General features: G+C 37.5%; 1 protein-coding gene across 2 annotated transcripts; it reads right to left on the bottom strand.

Moving 5' to 3' along the window:
* Positions 1-423: 423 nt before the first annotated feature.
* Positions 424-9,793, bottom strand: LOC113317759 (DNA repair protein UVH3-like). Of its 2 annotated transcripts, XM_026565898.1 has the most exons (15): positions 9,643-9,793; positions 9,302-9,552; positions 8,790-8,959; positions 8,598-8,712; positions 8,067-8,144; positions 7,902-7,955; positions 7,486-7,670; positions 5,375-7,154; positions 4,683-4,877; positions 4,268-4,353; positions 3,341-3,587; positions 3,110-3,246; positions 2,597-2,681; positions 2,003-2,488; positions 424-1,642 (listed from the first exon to the last, which is right to left on the bottom strand). In XM_026565898.1, exons 1-15 carry the CDS (start codon positions 9,728-9,730, stop codon positions 1,043-1,045), a joined length of 4,557 nt encoding a protein of 1,518 aa, XP_026421683.1. In that variant the 5' UTR covers positions 9,731-9,793; the 3' UTR covers positions 424-1,042. The 2 variants fall into 2 exon arrangements, with proteins under 2 accessions (XP_026421683.1, XP_026421684.1); XM_026565899.1 differs by lacking the exons at positions 9,302-9,552; positions 9,643-9,793 and having other exon boundaries at positions 8,598-8,704; positions 8,790-8,927.
* Between the last annotated feature and the right edge of the window lie 17,470 nt (positions 9,794-27,263).

Raw genomic sequence — 27,263 nt, 5'->3', positions numbered from 1 at the left:
ATAAAGCAACGAGTTTGTAATGGTGGTTATCCAAGGGGAAATGTTGTAGTAATAAGTGGCCGACCACTTGAAGTGGCATGGTGCTTGTATCTACATGATTGACACATGGTGTACTTTCTCTATTACTACAAACACATGTGACAACTACTCTACTTCTCATCTTCTCCTTCTTTATGTTGTGTCCTTAAAGAGAAAAGACAATGAATAAGAAGAATACACTATTATTCGTAATATATATATATAAACTTAAACAAAACCCTTATTTTTGTTGGTCACCTCGGATGGTCTGCTACTTCCTCTTTTCGTTGGCAACAATTTGGAGAAGAAGAAGAAAAGAAAAAAAAAAGAGGGTGTGTGTGTGTGTGAGGGGTGTAGAAATCCCTAGTCCCTACCATTTGATTGAGATCTGTAATTTGTCATGGCAGCTGAAAACTTACAACCATCATATGCCAGAGTTACAACATGACAGACTCTAACATACAACAGCTTCCCAATTTTTGAGAATGATGCTTACAGGTATAAACTTGAACAGTTCTAAAGATGAAGCCCGGAGAATGAGAAGAGCCTTAACCTCCAAAATTATTTCATCGCTATCTTTCTTCCTCCCTCCAAATGTTCTTGCATTCCTCTCTTTCCAGAGAACCTAGAGGATTGCATAAGGAATCCATTCCAATAATTCTTGTTTCTGCCGGTTAATACATTTTGTCTCCACACTTCAAAGTTAAGAAGCAAGTTATTTTGCTTTGCATACACCAAGATATCTTGAAGGATTTCATAAAGTACATCCACACTTTCCTAGCGAATTCGCAATGAAACCATATATGACTTGTATCTTCATTTTCTTTCGAACACATCTTGCATATTGTGTCGGGGATCTGTATATTCCTTTGTTTGGTTTGAAAAGACTTAAAATATCCACAGTTAGATCTTTTAATTTCTCAAACAAAAACTGTCCACAAGAGCATAAAACAAACCAACTAATTAGTAGGTACAAGAGTAGATGCATCATTCAGCCCTTTCTTTCTCAAATTGTTTGAGGATTTCAAATCTTTTTCCGCTTCCTTTTCAAGAAAGGCATAGCTTTTAGACATGTTGAAGCCGACTCCTGATCAGTCACGACAGCTTCTTCCATGGATGGTATACTCACTACATTTGCCTCTTTTTCGTCATCTTTGTCATTATTTGTATTCACACAAGCATCCAATTTTCTCATACCTCTATCTTCATCTGGAACATCTATAGCTGGGCTAGAGATCGATTTACTAGTTCCTTTCTCGTCTTCATCCATACAGAAGCCACCACCCATTTTGAGGTAGTCTTTAGAGGACGCATCCTCGACAGAGGGAATGTTGCTTCCGGGGCCAGAATCTATTGCCCGGTTCATTATCAATTCATTTTCAGGATCACCTTCTTCTGTGCAAAATCCCCCTCCCATTCCAAGGCAGTCTCTGGATAAATCGCCATCATCTTCTATGAATGAGCTTTCCACCTCCTTGTCAAACAAACCCTTATCACAAGATACTTCTTGATTGACTGTACCATCCTTGTCAGTCCTTACCCTCTCTAAGTTTGATGAATCACTCGAGTCTTCGGCTTCCACATCAATCCCTGTGTAGCTCACGCCCTTTCTTGGTCGTTTTGACTGCACAGTTTGCAGTTGGAAAAGACAAAGAAAGCAATCTCAGATATTAGTTCGTAGTAACATCATTAGTAGTTTATTTCCTATGAAAAGCAAAAAGAAAATTTAAGCTTCCAACACAAAATCTAAGACAGTCAAAACCAGGTGACTTGGTTAATGGAAGTGGCCTCCTACATGCAGTTCCACTCATGTATCTGACAGGTCTGATCACCTATCCATGACCTTTCAATAGGCTAGAGAACAGATCATGTCAAAACGAAACCAACTTCACTTCCAGAGGGAAATCACAATTTATACAGATAACAGATGCCAATATGTGATTTACTTCCATAAAAATATAAATTAACTTATCTGAGAACTTACTCTTCGCACTTCTGAAGATTTTTCTGCTATTTCAACTCGCATTTCCACTTCATCATCCTCATTACTGATGCTGGTATCAGATGATTCAGATACATGAACTTCTTTTCCCCTCCCTTTCCCTCTCCCTCTTCCCCTCCCTCTTCCCTTCCCTCTTCCCCTCCCTCTTCCTCTTGCATTTCCACTAGATTCTTTCTTAGTACTATCTCTACTCACATTTGGAATGGGTGTATCAAAATTCTCAACCACAGATGGCATAGGTTCAATCTCGTTTCTTTTTCTCGATTTCTTTGAGTTTGATTTTTCTGCAGTCTTCGTCTTAGTTCCAGGAACACTGTAACTAGCATCCGCAGCTTCTGGCGGAAGTTCCTCTATCAACTCAGAAGATCGGTTACCTGATATTCCTTTCACAGCTTTTTTTATTCTCTTGCTACGTATCTTTGCAAATCTTTCGTTGAATGTGTAAAATGCCTCTAATCGCAGCTGAGTCTGCATCCGACACATAAACGAAATATCTCACAAAACAGAAGATTTAAGTTGATCACTCCATATGCATTAACAATTGGATCACTTCCAAGTAGAAATCATCAACCTTACCTCATGCTTATTGTACTCCTTTAAAACGGGTACTAACAAATCATCAGCCTTCTGGTTATTCCATCCTAACTTTTCCCAACACAATCTGTAACAAAATAGTTTTGGCCATAATGTCAGGCGAAGATGCTTTTTTTTTTTGCTAGGTCAAAATGGTTTATTAAAGCAAAAAAACGTAATTACAAGCAAAATGGGATGCTCAAGGCCTCCCCACCCCCATAAACCAAAGGGGAAAAAAAATAACAACAAAATAGAGCTAAAAGCTCATAAAATTAAAAGTGATTGAAAAACAAAATATAGAGCACTGTCAGGCGAAGATGCATTTCTTTAAAATTAATTACTTCTCCTAGTGATCTTCAAAGATCATTGGGTAAGTTGAGACATTTCAATTGACAAAATTGTGCAGCATTATGGGATTTTGCTATTTAATACTTGGGAAATCATTTCTAATGACATTGACAGTTATATTACGAAATGTGACTGTCTGATAACAGTAACAATAGAAAGTTAACTCACTTGCGAAGAACAAAAAGATCTGGCTTTCCCCACGAAAAGGGTTCGGTTGATTTGTCCACCTGTGGAGAGACATATGCAGAAATGACTGTTTCACTTGGAAAAGATGCAGGTATATGCCAATTTTTGCTCACATTTCTCTGTACCCAGCACACAAGATAAAAATATGTCTCAGCAGAAGGAACTTATTCATTCATAACGAGCCAATAATAGACAAAAGAAGAGAAAACTTACATGTTTGTCCATGAATATCTGCTTTAGTTTGGGGATGCTATCCGTAGAATTTCTTCTGTCAATGCCAGCCTCCACCTCATTGCTACTGATGTTAGACCCTCTTTTCTTCAAATTAGATCCACTTTGAGTATTAAGGTTTCCTAGAATGGTAGGGTCAGGGGATTCAAGCCACTCCCTGAATTGTTGGAGGCCGTCTTCCTCAGAAAATGCATGTGCAACTTCAATAGCATTGACAATACCAATTCCACTTTGAAAAAGAGAAAAAAATAAAAGAAAATGGAATATAGTCATCTCTCTGAAGCTTAATTACAAAACAAATAACCCATGTGATAAATAGGTGGAAGTTTTCGGATATCCATGACGTGTTGAAACATAATTTGGCAAATCTTACAATCTACCAGGGGGTTAGTCCACGAGTGAGTTGGAGGGAGTTTAATGTATTTTGAATCTTGGGGATTTTGAGGGAGTGTAAGAAAGTATTGAGAGTTTGAGAGAGTTTGGTGTGTTGAGTGTAGGGAGTTTGAGAGACTCTCCCAAAATCTCTACTTTTTTGAGAGATTTGGAGTGAGGCAAAAATACACTATAAACTCCCTAGAACTCCCCAGAACTCCCAAAAAAAAACAAACTCCCTATCATTCTAATTTTTACCACTAACAGGGAGTTTAAGAGTTTCTTTCAAACTCCCCCACGACTAACGGGGTTTTCTAGGGAGTTGGGAAGACTCTTCTAAACTCTCCCACGACTAACGGGGATTTTAAGAGACTCCCTCGAACTCCCTCACGACTAACGGGAAAAAACACAACTACACCCAACTCCCCCAACTCCCTTGAGGACTTAGTAGTGCCTGATTATCAGTTCAGCCTAGTAAAAAAATATGGATAATACATCACCTAATCATTGGGATAGAAAACCTACTCTCAAGCTTACCTAATACCTTCAGTGTAATCACTCCCAAGAAGCAATGCCATCCGGATCAGTTGATCCCTAGTTAATCCGAGCTCAGTCTCAATGTCCTGCAATATCAGTGACCATGAGAAAAAAGAAGCTCATACTGATAGAAGCGAAGGTTTTCAATATCTAACAAATCTGGTACTGAGGGAGTCACAAGCAGAAAAGTTAAAATCCTGAAACAGTGAGGACAAAACTCGATATACCAAGCTGCAATAGAAAAGAGCAACACAAGCCATAATAATAGCGGTCAATCTTGTTTCTAAATTCAGCACTAACCCTCAATAGTCCTGATATATAACTACAAAGAGTCACTATCACATAACTTCTGCAACCTAGTCAAACATAACTGAAAATAAGAAAAGAAAGAAAATGCAGCTGGTAAAAAACATACCTTCATAAAGTAAGTTTCAACATATTTGCGATCATCGAATATATTTTTGTACACACTTCTTGCCCCAAACAAGAACACATCCGAGTCATCAGTGACAACACCATCCACAAGACCAGATAATTCCATATGTGCGCACTGAGCCTCTGCTTCCATAGGTGCAATAATATAAGGTAAACCAAACATTTGCAGCAGTTCCTGTAAAATCACCAAGCAGAAGTAGGTATATTAAGGTAGCTTAAGTTGAGGAAAACATAGCATGTGACAAGTTCTCTAAACAATGACAGTTTTGATATCTTGAAAAAGCCTGATTAATTCAATACGCAAACCAAGCACCAGGAGCCACTATGCTTGGCTTCCAGTAGCCTAGCTCTAAGATCTCCAACATATTCAATTGTGGCTCACCAGAATTACCAGCCAAAGATCCTTAAAACGGAACAAAAATCTAATAAAGACAGTCCAAAGAACATACGGACAGAGAGGAACATAATCACAACAGGTGAGTTTAATGCAACAAAATGATATATACAAGCAGCGTAACCACAACAGGTGAGCTTCTACAGTTGACACACAAATCAAGCTCTCCAAAGATAACAAACTTGTTCAGTAACGTAATTGACATAATGCCAAATGGCATATTCTTTGTATATACGACAAAAGATAAATATGTTCCCCACAAGAAGTTAAAAAATAACCTGGCATTCGGCAAACATTTCACTGCTAACAGACGCTGCATTGCGCTCAAGCTTCCTCTGCTCCTCGCCTAAATTGATACGCTCGTCTCTTAAAATAAGCATTTCTTCATCTAAGCTAACCCCGTCTACCTCCATATGAACCTCGAGATTGTCATGAATCATAGAGTTCACAACTGAAGGCTCAAGAAACTTTTCTACGACCACATTTTGCTCAAGGTCATCACTGCGTGCAACTGGTTTCACCTCATTAGTATTGGCATGTGCAGCTGTCTCATCTAAATGACATGTTGAAACAACTTCAGACTCTTTTTGGTGATCACCAACAAGCATAGCATCACATGCATCATGCATCATTGCAGATGAAACATGAGAACTAAGCTCAGAAGTTCCACCTACACCTTTGAATCCAGCAGTCCCCCCGGAATCTTCAAAAGCATCCAAGAAATGATCAGTGATTATATTAGGCGTTGCACGTTCTCCTGGAACCAGATTTGTGTGTGGTGCCTCTCTGTAAATGCTCTTACTATCGCTGAGTGTTTCACTTGAAACTTTAAGACTAGAAATAAGGTCTCTTTCACCCAATTTATCAGTCTCAATGCTAAAATCTGTGCATAAGTCTGATTGCTTCGGTAGAGAGTCATTGATCTGTAACGCATTGTTTTCACCTATCTGATCTAGATTCTCATGTCCATCTTCCTGCAATGATATTTGACGTTGCAGAGGATCATTTTCTCTAAGCAAACCAAGAGGCTCAATGCTGTCTTTTTCAGGATTAGAAAGTACAAAGGGGAATCCACCGCCCATACCTTCATTTATCGTTTCTTCTGATATTTTGGAAATTTTAATTTCAGTTGATGTCATAGTAGACTTTTTTGGGGTGAAGTCCTCAAGACTACGCCTTATTGCTTCCTCGATATTAGCATCTTCTTCCAGAGAACCTCTTGAAACAACAACAGTATCAGGTTTATATGGAGATGGATAAGCATCAGTAGGGACATCCAGATCTCCTTCTTCCCAATCCACGTCACTTTCATCACTGTTTCCCTTGGCTAAAGATGGTCCGGTTTCCTCCATAGAATCTTTGCCATACATATCACCTTTTTCTTCGTCAACATTTCCCTTCCAGATGCAGTCTAAAACAGAAGCATGGGAAGGATCTACTGAAGAAGCATTTTCAGCCGAAGATACCAAGACTGAATTTCCTTCTACTAACTGAGCAAATAGATCATCATCGACATCCTCGTAGTCTCTATCTTCACACTTATTTTCATCTTCAGTGAAAGATATTTCAATTGATGGTCCACTTTCAAGAATAGACTGCTCATCTTTTTTCAGGTTCCTCCCTTGAATAACCAAACTATCATCAGTTCCATCAGCACTACACATTTCATCTGAGGTTTCATGGGGATGGTTATTTTCACCAAAATCGGGAATTCCATCAACTCTCTCACTAAAAAAGGCCTCTAGGTTTGAAGAGTTTTGATCTTTCATCTTATCCTGCTCAATTTCCTTCATCAGATCCAAATTTCGCTGCAGATCTCGAGTCATACGGATGCCCATGGCTCTTACCCTACTTACCCGGAGGCGCCCCCTTTCATCAAGGTATCGCTCCACACCATCATCAAAATCACTTCCAAGCACGTTCTGTTCAGAAGCTGTAGCTGATCTTTTTTCTGTAACAGCAGAAACATGATTTGTTAAATCTGAAGCAACTGAATCCTTCCTTACTGGCTGACCTTCCACACCTCCATGTCTCTTGACTCCAGCACTTGCAAGTGTTCTGGTTGGTTTAAGTCAAGCAATTAGTAAACAACATAGGCCAACAAGGGTACATGAATACTAGAATTCTACTGTATCAATAAAAGAAAAAGAAAGAATATGTTAAGAAAACCGGTTTATTGCACACAAACATACTGTTTAAGTCATGAAGCCAGCCATACTTGCTGTAACATTAGATTAATAAAACTAGAATTGTCTCTTGACAGAAGTATTGTCTCTCGACAGAAGTTTTTTCCCATCGGAGAAAAACAAAATGTCATTCAGTTCTCTGCTGATTAGAGACTAAAGGATAAAGCATGTAAATACCACCAATTCATGGAAATAACCCTTACTCTTTGTCCCCAGTAAATGATGACGAGAATATAAATTCTCTATTTGCTTCGGAAGCTATCCGTGATGTCTGCACCCCACCAACTCCCCTTCCAGCAGCAGCTTTCTGCACCTCATCTATCTCTCGACGAAAAGCAACAGTCTTAAGATATGACTGTATTTGCAGCTCAGAAAACTTTGCAGGGGCCTAGATGTAAAGAACAACCAGTCAACAGTTTGAAAGAGCTTAGATTCTGACTCTAATGAGATAAACTCTAATAGTAGAGCAGAACAGCAGAGCATGAATAATACTATAAGACATTCGATCACAGCATGATCATATATATTATTTGACTGGTGTTATCTTTAGAGAAGGATCGCAGACACCCAGCAATATAAAATTTTCAGTTTATGAATATGGGTGAAGCAGAAATTCTACCTTCTTTACTTTTTGATATTTCTGTCTATTTTCAGCCATCAACCCCTCTCTCATCTGTAAACAAGCACTACTGTCATTATTCAATATACAATTGAAAGACGGCACATGTCAGGTTAAGGAAAAAAGTAAAAGAAATTACATGGTCGCCGATATCAGAACACTTGCCTGAACAAGAAGATCGAGCTGAAGAGAGGGAGGCAGAGACGCCAGAACTGATGGATCAACTTTGCAATGCATTGTTGGCTGCAAGATCAGTTATAATTATTCTTTTTAAACACAAACTTTTAACAAATATAAGAAATTTATATACTGATGTACCATAATATACTAGTTTATAGACCAAAGCAAAACAAAACAATACAAAAAAGTTCTGGAGCAGTCACAAGGGGACGACAAACTTGCAGGGAACCTTAGCTCTTACAAGCAGATGCCATTAAAATGAATCTTATGAATAACATGCCACACCGAATGATCACCATTATAGTTTCTTTTGCCGTCTCAAATCAACTTGATATCGAATACCGTAAGATACTACCCGTGATACCAGTAAGTTCATTAACCTCATGTTACTTAAAAAGAAATGCATAAGTTCCAAACACAACTAGCAAATTCCCTGAAGTTTTCGTTCACATTGCAAGAATAGAAAATTAAAAATTTTGATACGTAGAAGAAATCTTCAAAACAAAGAACACTTACAAGTATCGTTTCCTCATCCTCGTCGTCCTCTTCATCAATAGCAACACCACTAACAGATGCCGACAAATTTGTCGTAAAACTCCCATCTTCCTCGGCCGCAATCGAAGCTGCCAACCTAAATTCACTCGTTAAAACATACTTTAAACCACCATATAGGAAATCCAGAGAACCACAGTTCCTTAGGAAGCTTACAATTCATCTAGCGCTTTCTGATCATAACCCTCGTTGACCTTTTCGTTTCCTTTCAATCTTACATCTAGCACTTCACTATTTTCCACTACAACATTTTTCCCTTTAATATCATTATTTTGTCTCTGAATCTTTAAACCCTCAGCCAATTCTTGTAATCTCATTGTCTTAAGCTGCAACAACGTTACAACCACGGAATCTTTAACTTAAAACAACCAATATATAGACGGAGTACAAAATATAAGAAAAACGATAACATATTGATCATTATTACAAAAAAAAACGAAAATGTCAGAATGTTCGCACAATTGACACACGAAGTCCACGTGGGACACACACTATTCACTGCAGATGCCAGGCAATCACCCGAACAAGTTGCTCACCAACGGTGTATAGCGCATCAACATGGGACGCATGCACAAAATGAGCATGCCCCTTAGCAAAACTCTCAACAAAAGTGAAATGAGAGCTCAGTCAATAAACTAGGAATGATTAAAAAGAGAACCGATACTGACATGATTGAGTAGCAACTTCTCAGCAGTTTTACGAATTTTAGCTTTTGCATTCTCGCGCTGACGTCGACGGGCAGTAACAGTACGAAGCTTAAGAGCGGGAGTACCACCATCAAAGACAAATACAGGTTTGATACGAAGAAATAATAGCTTACAAATTCGACGAAAAAACCCTAAAATGTGAGCGTTCCAAACCATTTCACCTTTCTCATCTCTCATTGCTTTCATAAATTGAACCATCCATATACTTGCATCTATTTAAAGTACACAAAAACACAAAAAATAAATCAGAATGCGAGAAATTGGAAAGAAATTAAGGCTTTTAGGGTTTTGAGAAGAGTTACCAATTGCAAGTCTTTTCCCTGATAAAGTTTCAACAGAGACCCGACGACCAACAGGAGCGAGTAATTCCCACAGACCATGAACACCCATTTTCTGTTTCTTTAGAGACGGTTGAGTTTTTTTTTACCGCCAACTGATCAGAAAGAGGGAAAAAATGGATACAGTCGGTTTCTTAAGCTAAAAAAGTAGTTGATACCGTGCGCTAGGAGTACCAGTAGCTCTGCGTAAGCAACATGTTATGAGCAGCCATTCGTAGGATTCAAGTAGCACCCAATTTTGTGGACCTTTTAGGGCAACCCCAATGGATACTGAGGAGTGAGGATCTTGTGGATCGATGAAATTTCCAAAAAAGGAAAGAAAAAAAATTGATACAAGGAAAAAAAAAGCTTGGCGTTTTTTAGGGGCCACTCAAAAGGATTTAGGGGCCAACAATAAAGCAAAAAGGGTCACCCAAATGTAAATTGTAACCGGCCCTTATCTCACGCAATTTATATTGGCCAAATTGTCCTTACATAATCGGGAGATAATGTACTATTTCTATCCTCCGAATGCATTCGGTAGAAAAAAAACAAAACATGCGTCTGAATGTACAAGCGCAATATTTGAATGAATTTTGCTTCATTTTTTTCATTTCTTTTCATTTATGACCTACATTCGGATTATATATATCTTTCGAATTTTATAATCGGGAATTAAGTCATATATATTAACTCCCGAATATACGGTGGGCCAAAAATCAAAAATTTGGAAAAACCTAAATTTTCTGGTTTTGTACTTGTGATATTCGGGAGATAAATCATTTGCATAAATTTCCGAATGTGTGTTGGCTAACCTTCTATAACGGCCTTTGGAACCACCTAGAGTCATGGCATGGTTGGTTTTGAACCTGTCACATTTGGAAGATATGGCATATACATAAACTCCCGAATATACGGTGGCCCAAAAATCATAAATTTGGAAAAACCTAAATTTTTCTGGTTTTGCACTTGTGATATTCGAGAGATAAATCATTTGCATAAATCTCCGAATGTGTGTTGGCTAACCTTCTATAACGGCCTTTGGAACCACCTAGAGCCATGAAATGGTTGGTTTTGAACCTGTCATATTCGGAAGATATGACATATACATAAACTCCAGAATATACGTTGGCCCAAAAATTAGAAATTTGGAAAAACCTAATTTTTTCTGGTTTTGCACTTGTGATATTCGGGAGATAAATCATTTGCATAAATCTCCGAATGTGTGTTGGCTAACCTTCTATAACGACCTTTGGAACCACCTAGAGCCATGGCATGGTTGGTTTTGAACCTGTCACATTCGGAAGTTATGTCATATACATAAACTTCCGAATATATGGTTGCCCAAAAATCCGAAATTTGGAAAAACCTAAAATTTTCTGGTTTTGTACTTGTGATATTCGGGAGATATATCATTTGCATTAATCTCATACGCTAACCTTCCGAATATACACCGGTCCCAAAATGGGATTTCGCCAAAAGCACCATCTACGACATTTTATCAAAGTATATATTCGGTAGTAAGTGAGCTTCTGAATACTATGTCCCTACATCAATATATTCGGGAGTAAAAATGAATCTTAACCTCTGAATATGTCCATCTAAAGTTACAGGAGTAAATGACCTTAAGCGGCGTGGTCGCGTCCTTTTTAGGTGTTGTTTTTATTTCTCGCACTTTCCTTTTATTTCTTTTTTTCCAACCTTTGGTAGGATTTAGCTCCTACTAGTTCCATGATGGACTAATTTCCTAGTTTGCCTAGGTTTAGTTTCGACCAATAGGGATCGAGATATTGCGCAGATCGCAAAAAATCTATTGATTTGGCTTCGATAGGTTTCAGCACTTCGTGAGAATTAGTTCCACATCCTTTATAGTTAATTCGGAATCCCTAACTATAACTTCCCATCCTTCCTTGAAGTTGTCAAATGCAACATTTATATTCAATTTGATCTAATAGTCTTCAGGTGGCTTCCAATTAGTTGCTCTATCTCTAGAATGAATAGCTTGGATCTGTGATTCTACCTCCGGCACTACTGCTGAAATGACGATGGTACCCAAATAAACCACAACCTTTTCAAGTCTAGGCCGTTCAATTCGGCCGGCGAAGTTGGAATGCCACGATTGATTTCAGACTTCCATGTGCGGTCTTAATTCTATTAAAACCTTTTTCATCCACGCGGCTGGCCTGTTTTGGCTAGCGGTTATGGTTGTTGTTGGCAGGCTAGGAGAATTCTGATTGGTTTGAATAAAAGTGGGCCCGTTGGTGAATACCATGGAGCTTGTTTGGTCGCGCTGGGAGAAGGTCAAGCTCGTTAAATCGGCCGGCCAAATCGTGCGGTCGTGATCGTTTTAAGACTGACATGGACAGTCTAGATTCGATTTCTTAAGGAATTAAGTATGTCGACCAGCCAACTTCCACCTTTAATTAAAAGCGCAGGCTGCGCATTTAAAGCGATTTGATTGGTCAGTAGGAAAGAGGGGTCAGCAGGCAGTAATGTGGGGTGTGGCCGGTCGGCCATGGGCGGTGCCAGCTAGGGAAGACCGGCCGGTTAAGCGGATTGGTCGCGCCCCTTTTTGCTGCTGCTTTTATTTCCCGCACTTTCCTTTTATTTCTTTTTTTTCCAACCTTTGGTAGGATTTAGCTCCTACTAGTTCCATGATGGACTAATTTCCTAGTTTGCCTAGATTTAGTTTCGACCAATATGGATCGAGATATTGCGCAGACCGCAAAAAACCTATTGATTTGGCTTCGATAGGTGTCAGCACTTCGTGAGAATTAGTTCCACATCCTTTAAAGTTATTCGGAATCCCTAGCTATAACTTCCCATCCTTCCTTGAAGTTGTCGAATGCAACATTTATATTCAATTTGATCTAATAGTCTTCAGGTGGCTTCCAATTAGTTGCTCTATCTCTAGAATGAATAGTTTGGATCTGTGATTCTACCTCCGGCAATACTGCTGAAATGACGATGGTACCCATATAAACCACAACCTTTTCAAGTCTAGGCCGGTCAATTCGGTCGGCGAAGTTGGACGGCCACGATTGGTTTAAGACTTCCATGTGCGGTCTTAATTCGATTAAAACCTTTTTCATCCGCGCGGCTGGCCTCTTTTGGATAGCGGTTATGGTTGTTGCTGGCAGGCTAGGAGAATTATGATTGGTTGGAATAAAAGTGGGCCCGTCGGTGAATACCATGGAGCTTGTTTGGTCGCGCTGGGAGAAGGTCAAGCTCGTTAAATCGGCCGGCCAAATCGTGCGATCGTGATCGTTTTAAGACTGACATGGACAGTCTAGATTCGATTTCTTAAGGAATTAAGTATGTCGACCAGCCATCTTACACCTTTAATTAAAAGTGTAAGTTGCGCATCTAGAGCAATTTGATTGGTCGGTAGGAAAGAGGGTCCAGCAAGCAGTAATGTGGGGCGTGGCCGGTCGGCCATGGGCGGCACCAGCTAGGGCAGACCGGCCGGTTAAGCGACGTGGCCGCGCCCCTTTTTGCTGCTACTTTTATTTCCCGCACTTTCCTTTTATTTCTTTTTTTCCAACCTTTGGTAGGATTTTAGCTCCTACTAGTTCCATTATGGACTAATTCCTAGTTTGCCTAGGTTTAGTTTCGACCAATAGGGATCGAGATATTGCGCAAACCGCAAAAAACCTAATTTTGCAAATTGATAAAATTAGTTTGGAAAAATTGAATTTTGCGAGCTGACAAAATCAATCAATTTTGTGAATTTTGCGCATTGACATAAAAAATCACTAATTTTATTTCAGAGGGCAGCGCAACTTGCGTGCCTCCAATTGAGTACTTCCACGTGCATCTTAATCCCGATACTTCGGGAAATTCATGCTACTCAGCTGCGAGCGAACATTAATTGTCATGTCATGTCAATATCAAGACTTTATCTGGGGAACATAACATAGAATTAATACTCAGCAAGCCATGCATTAGTGAATAATGCAGGTGGGAGTTCGAATAAAATTTACAGAATATCTAGGATTTTTGCAACCAACAATTTTCTGAATAAATTTCATATATAAGTATATCTAATTGTTAAATACATATGTAAGTAAAGCATAGACACTCATCGCTTTTAAATGGCCTTATTTCTTTGCAGAACGACGGCACATTAAATATAGGGTTTTACAATTTTAGGCCTGAACTAAAAACCACCATCAACAACTATATACACAACTTATGAAACATAAATCGATAACAGTATAATCGTGACTCACATATGAGATTAATTTCCATCATCCTTTTATCATTATTTGATTAAGCAACCCAATATCTTAGATATGAAATCCGTTAAATCAAAGTTCGCTAAATCATAAAAAGGTAACCAATATGGACATTAACTTATAGTTAATTAATAAAAACAAAAAGTTTATCGCATATACCGATGGCAACAAGGAGATACACCAACTTGATCAAGTACATTTAGCACAATTTTTAGAATGTCACGAGTACTGAGACTTATCATTCGAGTGTCATCATTGTGGATAGCTTTTGATACTTCTTTGGTTGTGTTTAGAAAAGGCTTTGGAATCCATTTAGAAATGGGTTTTACATGAGCAGCTTTGTTCTTCCTATTATTTCCTCCTGACATCTTTGACGACTCTATTGAGGAAACGTTAGGGTAACTGCTATGTTGGAAATTCTGATAATTAACTTTTCTCCAAGTTGGAACATCAGATCTTGTTTTTGCATTTACAAAGTTATCTTTCCTTTTATTGTTCGGGCGATTATGAGAAAACTTTGTAGATTCCCGATAAGCAAACTTTGAACTATCATTATAAAAAAAAAATTGCTTATATTTAGGACAATAATGACCTGAGTTAGTACGAGGAGAAGTATTGAGTTCAGCCAATTTTGCAGACACACTTACATCTATGGATTTCTCATTCCTTTTATGTAATCTACATCCCCTTTCCAAGTGTCCTTTATTTCCACAATAAAAGCAATGCTTAGTAATACAAGAATCATGAGATTTAGTGTTACCTTGTTGTGGATCCACTTGTATTGGAGTTTGATGGATTTTATATTTTCCATCGTCTGATGAAGACGGAGGTTTTGCAGGTTTTCCTTTGATGATAGACACATTTTTATGTCCGATTTGTCTCGATTCTATATATTGTTAGGGCTCATTTTTGTACTTATTATGGTGTTTTATTTATTCGTAGGTATTTTTGGCCAATAAACATTTTTGGAAAAAATTGGCTCGAAAACTTGTCGGAAAGCACCCGGAGGACATTTGATATTCAGACTCTCACTTTGGATAAGGGGTACTCAGTTGATAAGGGCCACCTCAGGGCAACTACTATTCGCACCCCACCAGAGGATAAGGGGCACATCTTCTCCGTTTGAAATCAGTTTTGGCGGGAAACTGTGTGCAGCGTCTGGCAGATTTTGGATTCGAATTTAGAGATGTTCCAAGGAGATTTAATCGCATATTTGTGTTGGGTCGGACTCTGATTGACCAAACAGGGTTGATACATGCATTTGGATTGGTTACAATGGGCTGAATAATCGGGTTGGCGTGAAACAGAGGGGAAGGTTATCACGGGATGTAGATATGGAAGTTACGCGGAGATTTTCAAGGGTTTTACGATCAGATTGTGTTGTTACCTTATTGACGGGGAGATGACGTGTTTTGGAACTGAAAGAAGGAATTAAATCTTCATACAATCGATATTTATCGAAAACATGGAAAAGGAAGATATTTACGGAAACTGTGAGAGAATCTCGACCCTGTTTTGTTTCAATATGGAAGTTACGTGCAGGCTTTAGAGGAGCGAATATCTTCTGGTTTTGTTCGGGAGATTTGGGAAAGTTTGGCAGCTGAAAGAGCGTAGACGAGGTAAAGAAGGAAAGAAGAAGCCGTAACTTGCAAGGCAGGGAACTAATATATTAGGTGAAGATTTACCTTGGATAGGGAGCTGTGATGTATAAATAGTGTGTTTTGAGTCCCTGGAAGGATTATCGGGAGTTAGGGGTCTAGTCAGAGGCCAGAGATTCCAAGAAAGAAGACTTGGAGAGAAGCTCTCTGCTGTTGTTGAAGCATGAGGAAGAAGACGAAGCTGAAGAACATTGGACAGACGAGGACAGTCGCAGAGGCAGTCTTTTACAAACAGCATAACAGAAGTATCGTTGTTCAACAATAATAGATAACATATATCATAAGCTTGTCATCTTTTCTCTGTAACAGTTCAACCCGTTGTAACAGCTGTTTGTACCACCATTGCAGCGTTGCTAACTGTCTGCTTTATTAGTTTTCTCTTGTTTTTCACCTATTTGAGCTATGCACGTGAATAATATGAGGAGCTAAACCCCAACACTGGGATGACGGAGGAAGTCATATTTCATGCGTGTGGTAATTATATTTAATTCTTTCATGACTTTTGCATGGATTATTAATTGTTTTATGGTTTTTATTGAACGATTGTGATTTCAATTGATGGGTTATACCTAGGTTAAGTCTTTTGATATCCCATGCTTTAGATTTACAGTCGTTGCTTTTCAAAAATCTACCTTGGCAAAGAAACAGAGTCAATATTCTATTTGAGCTATAATTGTCTAGAATAACTATATGAATCGCATGAATGGATTTATTGGTGGAATCCTGAGTCCCAGTCTCTTGTAACATTAAGTGAAACCAAAATTAAGTCTGAAATCAAATCTTTACAAGTCTTTGAACGAACTTTTATTTACCACTACAAAATTACATCAATTTGTGGCGCCGCCGACGCGGACTTGTATTTAGATTTGTTTTAGGTTTCTTTTTCTTTTTATTATTTTTGTTCTTTTTTATGCGTTTTGGTATTTTTCGATTCTTTTCAGATTTGGAGTGAAGCTACAAGGAAAGAAAAAGTGCTATAAAAGGAAAGCATCGCCAGAAAGGAGGAATCTGAAAGGAGTGAAGAAGAAGATTTTATATATAGTTATTTTGTTTTATTTTTAGAAATTGTAAATAGGGTTTTATTTTTGTAATTTTTCTTTTCCTTTTTGGACATTTTTATTTTTGGACTTGGACATTTTTATTTTTAAACCCTAAGGAAGGGTTAAAATTAAATATAAACTGTTTGCAGGGAAGGACGACAGTTACGATATTGTCTCGGCCCCTCGGGTTCGTACACTGACATAGGAGTCGGTGGCCTAAGTCGACTTCAACGGTTCATCTCCCGTCTGGTACGGAGGTAAGACTCTATCCACCCACGAATCCCCTGTCAGTGGGTTTTATTTTGTGTGACAACTTACACCCCTGCAGTAGAATGTCGAACCGGTATTACAATAGCCAATACAATGAATATCTGACTGAGTTTCAAAACGGACGTTACTACTTTGACCATAGTGTGAATAGTGGTTGGGAACATCAGCCTTTTGAAGATTATGGTCCATACCATGGTGAGCCCAATTACTATCCACATACGCACCGGTCATATGAGAAAAATTCTTATATTTCTCCTTTAGAAGAGTCTCTCAGGAAATTAGAAGAGTCGACACGTAGGATAGCTGAGATGAATAACTTAATTTATGACGAAAGAAAACTTTCTTTAGAGGAATCCCTCAAGATGATAGCTGAGACGAACGAAAGAATTGCTCGAAATAATCTTAATTTTCAATACAGTGTCTCCAATAATACCCTTGAAAATGAGGATAGTTATTTGCATAAACAGGATGACGAGGATAAAATTGGTTACACTACTTGTTTAGATGAGGTTCAACCATTTTCATGTTCTTATAATGATGATTATGATGAGGATAATGTTGATGAAGAACTTGAAATATGTAGGCATAGTGATCAGGAATTTGTTACTCCAATTAAGCTTTACGATGATAATATTATTTCTAGTTCAAATCCAAATAATTTTAATAATTATTCACCTATTCAAAAGGACGAGGATTTGACTAGAGATACCCCCGTTTTAGACGATGTAGTATTTCCTTTTTACGAAGTAGATAATGGTTTATAGGAACGAGTTTATTCTGAGAATACTGTTTTAGAGTCCCAGGACTTAGAAACATTAGTCTTAGACGAAGAAGATGAACTCGTACAACTTTTAAATATGAGTGAGGATGCATCACCTAAGTATAATCTACACGAAGAAATTGACCATTTTCAGGATTCTGATGATCTAGAAATTAGGGAAATTGTAGCTAGTCTATATAGAGACACCCAAAACTCTACGTTTGGGGGTGATTATCATTCTCCTTGTGCCTTACCTTTAGCTCTTACAGAGATCCCTCACTTGGGACTTGACATATGTGCCTCAACCATTTTACAAGATTATCTTCATACACATTTTCCTGAACCTAGTGATGTCCACAAGAAATTTCAGTTATTAGAAACCCATCCTCTGGTTGATGTGGTTTACCCAGGCTATGATACCCAGATTGACTTTGTTTTCCCTCCAAATATTTTTCTTCCAAATGTGGGAATGTTTGATTTTCAAATGTGTCGAATATTAAGTTTGAGACTAAACCTAATTACTTTAGGAGATTAGGGTCGACATACTTGTTTAAGGAAGATCACCACTCTCATTGTGGTCAGCTGTGTAAGTCAAATATGATTGACTTAGAGGATCCTCAATTATTCAGGTTATTATTATGTGCTTCTAAGTTTTTATTTGAGTTTTTCCAGACTCTAGAACCTGAACATTTGGATCTAACCTATGAGGAAATGCAACCCATGACAATATTTTATTTGGACCCGGTTATAGATCCTGAACCTGAACCTGAACCACAACTAGATGTAGTTATCTTAAACAGGAAACTAGACAAGGGTGTGCTTTATTTGTTCGTTTTCTTGGCATGTTGCAGATTCCTTTTACTTGTGATAGCTCTATTTGGTTTTGATGACCCACAGATATTTCGGCTATTACTTTATGATTTTATAAGGTGACTAATCCTTTCTTAGTCTGGCTGAAGACATTAAACTTAGCACTTCTTGGGAGGTAACCCATTCTCATGCAACACGGTAATATCTTTCCTTATCTCTTTTGCTTCAAATGGTAATAGTTTCTCCTTCTTTATGCTTTTAATTTGATCTTTAGAACATTGAGGACAATGTTAGATTTAAGTTTGGGGGTATATGAGAAACTTTTTAGTTGCATAATTAAACTCCAGAGCCTAGAAATTTATCCCTATTAAGGATGGCACTAACCAATCTAAGTGGATGGAAGCATTTTGGTTGTAGGAGTTGAGGAACCAATCTGACTAGATGGCAACATCTAAAGAGTCTATTCATAAAAGCACATAGATCAGGTGTTAGAAATAACATGATAGTTTCACCATATCTCGTTGAGTCCTTGTCACTTCTGTTTTTATTTTGTTTTGTTTTTAAACTATGTTTCTCTAAGTGATTAGGTGAGGCTCACGATTCAAGTTGTTACTAATGCTAGGGTGAATTAGAGTGATTGAGATACAAAAAAAAAAAAAAAAGACCAGACCATCAGACCAACTGGAATAAATTCAATAAAGTCGACCACTGGAACCCTTGTATATGCCAGTTGTGTTGGCCTAGAGTTAGGATTATCAATCACTGGTTCCCTTGTATATGCCAGTGTGTTGATATTAGTCAGACTAGTATCTCAGTCCATTAGGATAGGTTCATTTTGGCGGAGGCCTTCAAACAGATATGAGAAACACCGTTCACCTAGTAAACATCAAAACCATCTATGTTTTTCTATATCCGTCTTCTTCATCTATCCATGTGATTAGTTTTGACTCCGGATATTGATGTCTATAGTGCGACTATCTGAGTAGAGCTCTGTCACTTCATATGAATTTTAGTATGCTTGAGTGCAAACTCGTGTACAACAATTGGAATTTCGCATCAGGGTACTTCCTCCTGTAGTCAATAAGTATGCCAACCAAGGAGATTCTTTAGTGCCTTCCAAGGTTCTGTGTAGATAGCTACGGTCTGGAGTATAAAGGTTTTGTGGGTATACCTATGGTAAGCCCTCCGGAGACAACACTCCGCCACTAGGGACACCTAGGAGTTTAAAGGCTTATTGCATACGCTAAATGCAATCGACGATGCCTGCGACAGTGAGTTAGGATTTTATTTCTATTTTATTTTTGCTCGAGGACTAGCAAATAATAGGTTTGGGGGTATTTGATAGAAACATTTTTGTGTCCGATTTTTCTCGATTCTATATATTGTTAGGGCTCATTTTTGTACTTATTATGGTGTTTTATTTATTTGTAGGTATTTTTGGCCAATAAACATTTTTGGAAAAAATTGGCTCGAAAAGTTGTCAGAAAGCACCCGGAGGACATTTGCTATTCGGACTCTCACTTTGGATAAGGGTTACTCAGTTGATAAGGGCCATCTCAGGGAAACTACTATTGGCACCCCACCAGAGGATAAGGGGCACATCTTCTCCGTTTGAAATCAGTTTTGGCGGGAAACTGTGTGCAACGTCTGGCAGATTTTGGATTCGAATTTAGAGATGTTCCAAGGAGATTTAATCGCATATTTGTGTTGGGTCGGACTCTGATTTATCAAACAGGGTTGATACATGCATTTGGATTGGTTACAATGGGCTGAATAATCGGGTTGACGTGAAACAGAGGGGAAGGTTATCACGGGATGTAGATATGGAAGTTACGCGGAGATTTTCAAGGGTTTTACGATTAGATTGTGTTGTTACCTTATTGAAGGGGAGATGACATGTTTTGGAACTGAAAGAAGGAATTAAATCTTCATACAATCGATATTTGTCGAAAACAGGGAAAAGGAAGATATTTACGAAAACTGTGAGAGAATCTCGACCCTGTTTTGTTTCAATATGGAAGTTACGTGCAGGCTTTAGAGGAGCGAATATCTTCTGGTTTTGTTCTGGGAGATTTGGGAAAGTTTGGCAGCTGAAAGAGCGTAGACGAGGTAAAGAAGGAAAGAAGAAGCCGTAACTTGCAAGGCAGGGAACTAATATATTAGGTGAAGATTTACCTTGGATAGGGAGCTGTGATGTATAAATAGTGTGTTTTGAGTCCCTGGAAGGATTATCGGGAGTTAGGGGTCTAGTCAGAGGCCAGAGATTCCAAGAAAGAAGACTTGCAGAGAAGCTCTCTGCTGCTGTTGAAGCAGGAGGAAGAAGACGAAGCTGAAGAACATTGGACAGACGAGGACAGTCGCAGAGGCAGTCTGTTACAAACAGCATAACAGAAGTATCGTTGTTCAACAATAATAGATAACATATATCATAAGCTTGTCATCTTTTTTCTGTAACAGTTCAACCCGTTGTAACAGCTGTTTGTAACACCGTTGCAGCGTTGCTAACTGTCGCTTTATTAGTTTTCTCTTGTTTTTCACCTATTTGAGCTATGCACGTGAATAATATGAGGAGCTAAACCCCAACACTGGGATGACGGAGGAACCCATATTTCATGCATGTGGTAATTATATTTAATTCTTTCATGACTTTTGCATGGATTATTAATTGTTTTATGGTTTTTGTTGAACGTTTGTGATTTCAATTGATGGGTTATACTTAGGTTAAGTCTTTTGATATCCCATGCTTTAGATTTACAGTCGTTGCTTTTCAAAAATCTACCTTGGCAAAGAAACAAAGTCAATATTCTATTTGAGCTATAATTGTCTAGAATAACTATATGAATCGCATGAATGGATTTATTGGTGGAATCCTGAGTCCCAGTCTCTTGTAACATTAAGTGAAACCAAAATTAAGTCTGAAATCAAATATTTACAAGTCTTTGAACGAACTTTTATTTACCACTAAAAAATTACATCAGGAAGGGGTGGCAACTTTTGAAGCAATTTTTTCAGCAGAGTCTCTAGGATTTACAAACTGTGTCTCGTGTTTAGCATCCAATGTATGTTTACCTTTGTAGCTCAATCCTCGTGTGTCACGATGAACTCTAGTTTCCTTCAAAATTGACTCCAATTGGTTTGTGCTACTATTGAACTTTTTCAAGTCCGCTTTTAGACCCATATTCTCTTTTTCCAATGTTTTTACCTTTTCGAGAACATTATCTAGTTCAACCTTAAATTTTTCAATTTGAACATTGAGATTTATTTCAGATTCTGCAGACTTACTTACCGTTTTTTAGGTTTCTAGATCCTTATGCAGTTTCACTTGTCAATCATGACTTTCTTCAATTTTCTTTCTAAAATCTTGAACGCGTTCAAGATAATGACATGCGCTCATAAGTTCTATATCCTTGTAATGATCATCAAGTTCCTTTTTCAGACTTTATTCTCCTTACGAAGATCACATTCAAGTTCCATTGGTTCTGGAGTTACTTTAGTATCCTTTTAAGGCATGTATTCAACAATTGCAGTGAAAGCTTTGTTCTCTTGATCCTTAGAGAAATTAGGGCTATCACCATCATTCTTATCTCTATTCTCTACACATTTTTGTGATTTTATATAAGGAGAAGATGCATCTTTACCATGTCTCCATTTCTTTTGTCTTAATAACTTTCTAAATTGTCGTGTAGCCGTATCAACACAACAATGCTCGGTTTGTGTCTCACAAGAATTTTCTGCCGAAGAACTAGTCTTAGTTACAACTTTAAGGGAAATACCCAACTCATTCTTGGAGTAGTATTCAAGGTCAAATATCTTTGTTTACCAACTAGATCGCTTCTAGATAGTGTGGAAAGATCATTTGTTTCCATGATGGCATGCTTCTTAGATTCGTTTCTTGATGGTAAAGACCTTGGAATTTTACACACAATACCCTTATCTGAAATAGTTTTTTCCTAAAGCATGAGAGGCATTCACTATTTCAATTTTTTTTTGTCAAACTCATCAAAGGTATCTTCTTCACCCATAGGAAGTTTTTCCCATTTAGAAGATATGGTTTGAAGCCTAGCTTCCTTTTCAAAGGTATTCCCTTCAAATGTGATATTAAGAATATCCCAAGACTCTTTTGATGTTTTACACGTGGTTACATGATGATGGGGGTCTTGAGTTAAAGCATGAATAATGGCATTCAATCCCTCGGAATTTTGCTTAGAAAGTAATTTTTGTTCATCATTTAGCCCCTTTAATTCCTTTAGTCTAAACTCTGTAGTTGCGTTGTTGACAAGTACTTTTAGGTGTTAATATCCATCAATAACTTAAACCCACGTGTTAAAATCACAGGATTGAATAAAAGACTGCATTGCTATTTTTCACCATAGATAGTTTGAACCATCAAACTCTGGCAGTATGTTAGCTGAATCAACCACTGGATTCAAATCTCATAGGTTGGATCACGCCAAACACAGATTGTTAGATCTTCTCGTGTTTGCCTGCTCTGATAGCAATTGAAATGATGAGGATCCCAACTACACCACAATCTTTTCGTTTGATTACAACCTATTCAAAATATACCATGTATAAACCTTTTTAAGCAACAATCACTAAAGGAATATTTTAACACGGTGTCCACTTGGAACAGAGTTAGTCCGGACTGGCCTAACAATGTGAGAAATCAAATCCAAGTGGTGAATCATAATATACCTTGTGTGATCATCTACGGATACAAGATCGATACTGAAAAGACGAGGGTACCCAAATTTACCTCCATATAAAACTTTTCCACCTATAAGTCCTTTCTCCGAAAGTGATTGACTATGGACTGAGTCGAGACAATACAACTAATCGGTTCACACTTCGTGTGATCATCTTTGGATACGAGATCGAGACAATACGACAACAAGATAACTTGTGTGATTGACTATGGATACACGATCGAGAGAATACAACAACGAAGTATGTTTACTTGATAATAGGTTCGGACTTAACCAAACACAATAGGATTGCTATCAAGTAAATAGGAATTAACGTTTGTGTATTTTACTTGTAATTATAATAAAACAAGTATAATTGTGAAAATATAAAAGTAAAAGACACAGCAATATTTTGTTAACGAGGAAACCGCAAATGCAGAAAAACCCCGGGACCTTGTCCAGAATTGAATACTCTCAGTATTAAGCCGCTATACAAAATCTAAACCAACTTCGTATAGTTGAGACCAAGCAACTAAACCTATAATTCACCTAGTTTCGTCTGTTTCCCTGCGCCTCCAACTTGTAATAAGTCACGCACTTAGAACAATTCCTTTGGTTCATATTCCAAATAGTAAAGGAACAAACAATTTGTTCGGTAATAACTCTTTTCAAACAAGTGATATGAGTTTGACAAAAGGCTCTTCCGTTTATCCCAATAAACTCCTTTGTCGGGTTCTTAGGTCCATCTCAATACAACTACCAAAGTAATTGTCTAGATTGTGCAATCAATACTTCTTAGTCACAAAGATAATATATTGATGCATATCTACTCAACTAATCAATCAAGGTTATCACAAAGATAAACCGATTATAGTTGGATCCCTAGCCGATCAAGTTTTGTGCACACCAAAGATTCTGAACTCAAACAAGCAATCTTCATTGTCTTCAAATTTCTTAGATTTTCAATAAACACCTGCATACAATCAACTTGAATCTCTTGTGATCAATCACACACAGAACGGAGTCTGTTAACAATGGATTATCACAAGACTTCTTTAGATCCACAAACAGTCTGAAGATCCCCGTCGAAACTTCAATCTAGTTTGAGTGAATCTTATATCAGAAGAGAAGATTCTCAAGCATAAACAAACTAGGTACAATCAAATTTCAACCACCGTTAGTCAACCAAATCAATCAAAACTAATAATAAACTGCAATTATCTAGTTTCCCACCAACGGTACTCGTAGAGCTTCCCAATCCCGAAGAAGTCTTTAAAACGAGCGGTCGTAAGAGATTTCGCCTAATTAGGATACTTTCCTCTCCGAATAGACGGCTCCACCAATAACAACACAACTAGGTAGTTTTACTGGCTCTGAGGATTAGTTTTCTTGAAATGCAAACTTCAATATTTATAGACCAGGAAAGTTTGGACACTAAGGAATTTCCAAAACCAAAAATATTCTCAAGATATGCAATATATTTCCAAATTCGGTTTCATAATTCCTGGAAATGCTTTGTCCAAATATTGACCGAAATCTCAGTAAAAATCTCCAATTAGTAAATACATATTACCAGTTTTTATTTTCTAAAGATATGCATTTTAATTGTTGGAAATTAAAAGCACATAAAACTAAAAACCTTAATTAAAATATTCTCAATTTATTTCGATCCAGGATTCTTTCCTTTAGCTATTAAGGAATATCTTTGAACAATAAAAGATAATAGTTACTGCACATGTTCAAAGTATGTCGACATCTTTACTTTGTAAATCCTTTTTCATATTTACAATCTTGGAACCGATTTTCCACACTTCCAAACGAGTTTATAATTGGTTCATCTGATTTCTAAAAACTATGTGATTGATCAAAAATATTCAATCACCATTCATGGGTTTGACGGTTCTACCAAGAAAATTTTTGGTTCTTCCTCCATGTGGGTACTAGGATCGGTCACACTAGTTACCAAAAGTTGGCTGACTAGGTACTAGGATCGGTTACCACATATATATGGTATAAACTTGTATTCGGTTGCACAAGTTATAGGATCGGTCACACCAATTATTAAAACTTGTTAACCTACTACAAGGATCGATTACACATCTTGTGATTAGTCCCAACCAAGTTCTAGGATCGGTCATCCAATGACTAGGAATGGTCCCACCAATTACAAATATCGATCATACCATCTCGGGTGATTACTTAAGATCGGTTTCACTAATAAAAGTCATACCGATACAAAAGTCAGGCATTGTGAATAGTTTTACCAAGATACATAAACAAGTTATGAGCGGTTATACTAAACATACATATTGGTAATCCAAAGATTTGTAATGAATAACAATACCAGTAAGCCTAGCGATTTCCCTTTCGATTCATAAAACAAGTTTATGAATTGTACTTCCTTTAAACGAATGTAAAACATTGTTTCCTAGGACGAAATATTCACCCGTACCCGTACGTAATCACAATTGCATTCATACGATTATGTTGATGGCTTATATACGAAGTTCAAAAGATAGACGTTATACTTCGTATTGTAATTCCTTAATACCATGTCTAACTAGAGTATAATCACTCACAGCTTCGCAGTTATGTTTTCAATATGCACGACTTGAAATATACATTAGAAATGAAACAATTCAAGTCAAATATTATTAACCTCAAGTGGAAGGATGATGTCGTCGTTGTAGATCTTTACTTCTTTATATTCTTCAAGTCTTCATGTAATACTTGTAAGTCTAATATCCTAGTAACTTTCTAGCTAACCTATACAAAGTTGACTCTAGTAATTAATCAAGCGACTCTTTAAATGAGTTTTGATTCACTAAAATATGACAACTAAACTTGACATACCAACGCTTGGTGGGTTCAACCGAGCTATGCTCTAACAGATACAATACAACAACAAGATATTCACTTGTGTGATCATCTATGGATACAAGATCGACATAACACAACAACAAGATGTTCACTTGGTAATAGTTATGGTAGAAAACCGAATCACTATAGGATCAATATCAAGTGCGTAATTAACATGCAAGTGTATTTACTTTATTTATAATATAAATACAATTATAATGCAGAAATAAAGTAAAGCACACGCCAGAATTTTGTTAACGAGGAAAACTACAATCTTGTAGGAAACCCAGGGGACGTAGTCCAGTTTTGAATACTCAATGAATTAAGACGCTACAAAAAGTAAACCTGCAACTTCGTGTAGATGAGACCAAGTAATATAAATTCCTAGTTAGTCAGCTTTAGAAGTATTTTTGTTTTTATAATATCTAGCAGAACCAAGGTTCTCAATAGACGTTAGAATACTAGATATCCTAGCAGAACAAATGTTCTCTTTAGGACAAGATCTGGTAGATCTTCTTGATGTTTGACAAAAACTTTTGCTACAAATCTTTCAACTGGTACGACAGGATTCCTTTGGATCGTATTCCAAACAATATAGGATCAAAACTATTTGGCAACCAAACTCACTTTCCAATCACAATATCGAGCTATACAAAAGGACAGTTACGGATCTTCTTTTTTAAGATTTGAAGCTCATCGGTTACGAGATCAAACAAGACAATGACTGCCGAAACAATCAATCTTGATTACAAGATTTATGATAAAATCACAAACAACTTGTAGATCTCAAAAGTCTTGTGTTCATCGAAATAAAAAATTGTTTAATCCCAAATCAAGTCACACGAAGATCAAAACACAATAACAAAGTATTCAAATCTTCAAAGTCTTCAATCTTCAAAGTAACAACCGGGAAAAAGAAACTTGATTCCGCTATTGATGTAGCGCACAAAACATAGTATATTAATAATGGAAAATCAATGAATCAATCTTGCAAATCTAAAATTACTTAGGTATGTAAAAACGTTAAATCTTTGATCTAGTTTGAGTGACCTTATATCAGAAGAGAATGATGATGAAATAATCGAACTAGGTGCAATCAAAGATTCAACAACCGGCTAGTCAATCAAATCAATAATCAAAAACTAAAATAACAATGCAAATTCTAGTTTCCCACCAACGATACTAATAGAGCTTCTTGATCCCGCAGAAGTCTTTAAACGAGCGGACGTAAGAGATTTCTCCTAATTAGGGTACGTTCCTCTCCGGATAGTCGGCTCCACCAGAAA

The sequence above is a fragment of the Papaver somniferum genome, chromosome 10, assembly GCF_003573695.1.
Source record: "Papaver somniferum cultivar HN1 chromosome 10, ASM357369v1, whole genome shotgun sequence".
Taxonomy (NCBI): Eukaryota; Viridiplantae; Streptophyta; class Magnoliopsida; order Ranunculales; family Papaveraceae; genus Papaver; species Papaver somniferum.
This window is presented reverse-complemented; position numbering and strand designations above follow the sequence as displayed.

Excerpts from the sequence above, each read along its gene's own strand:
- LOC113317759 (XM_026565898.1), bottom strand. The coding sequence starts at position 9,730 with ATGGGTGTTCATGGTCTGTGGGAATTACTCGCTCCTGTTGGTCGTCGG. Across the intron at positions 3,247-3,340 it reads AGATATTCATGGACAAACAT|AGAAATGTGAGCAAAAATTG; the intron begins GTAAGTTTTCTC and ends TGCTGGGTACAG. Across the intron at positions 2,682-3,109 it reads GATCTTTTTGTTCTTCGCAA|ATTGTGTTGGGAAAAGTTAG; the intron begins GTGAGTTAACTT and ends ATTTTGTTACAG.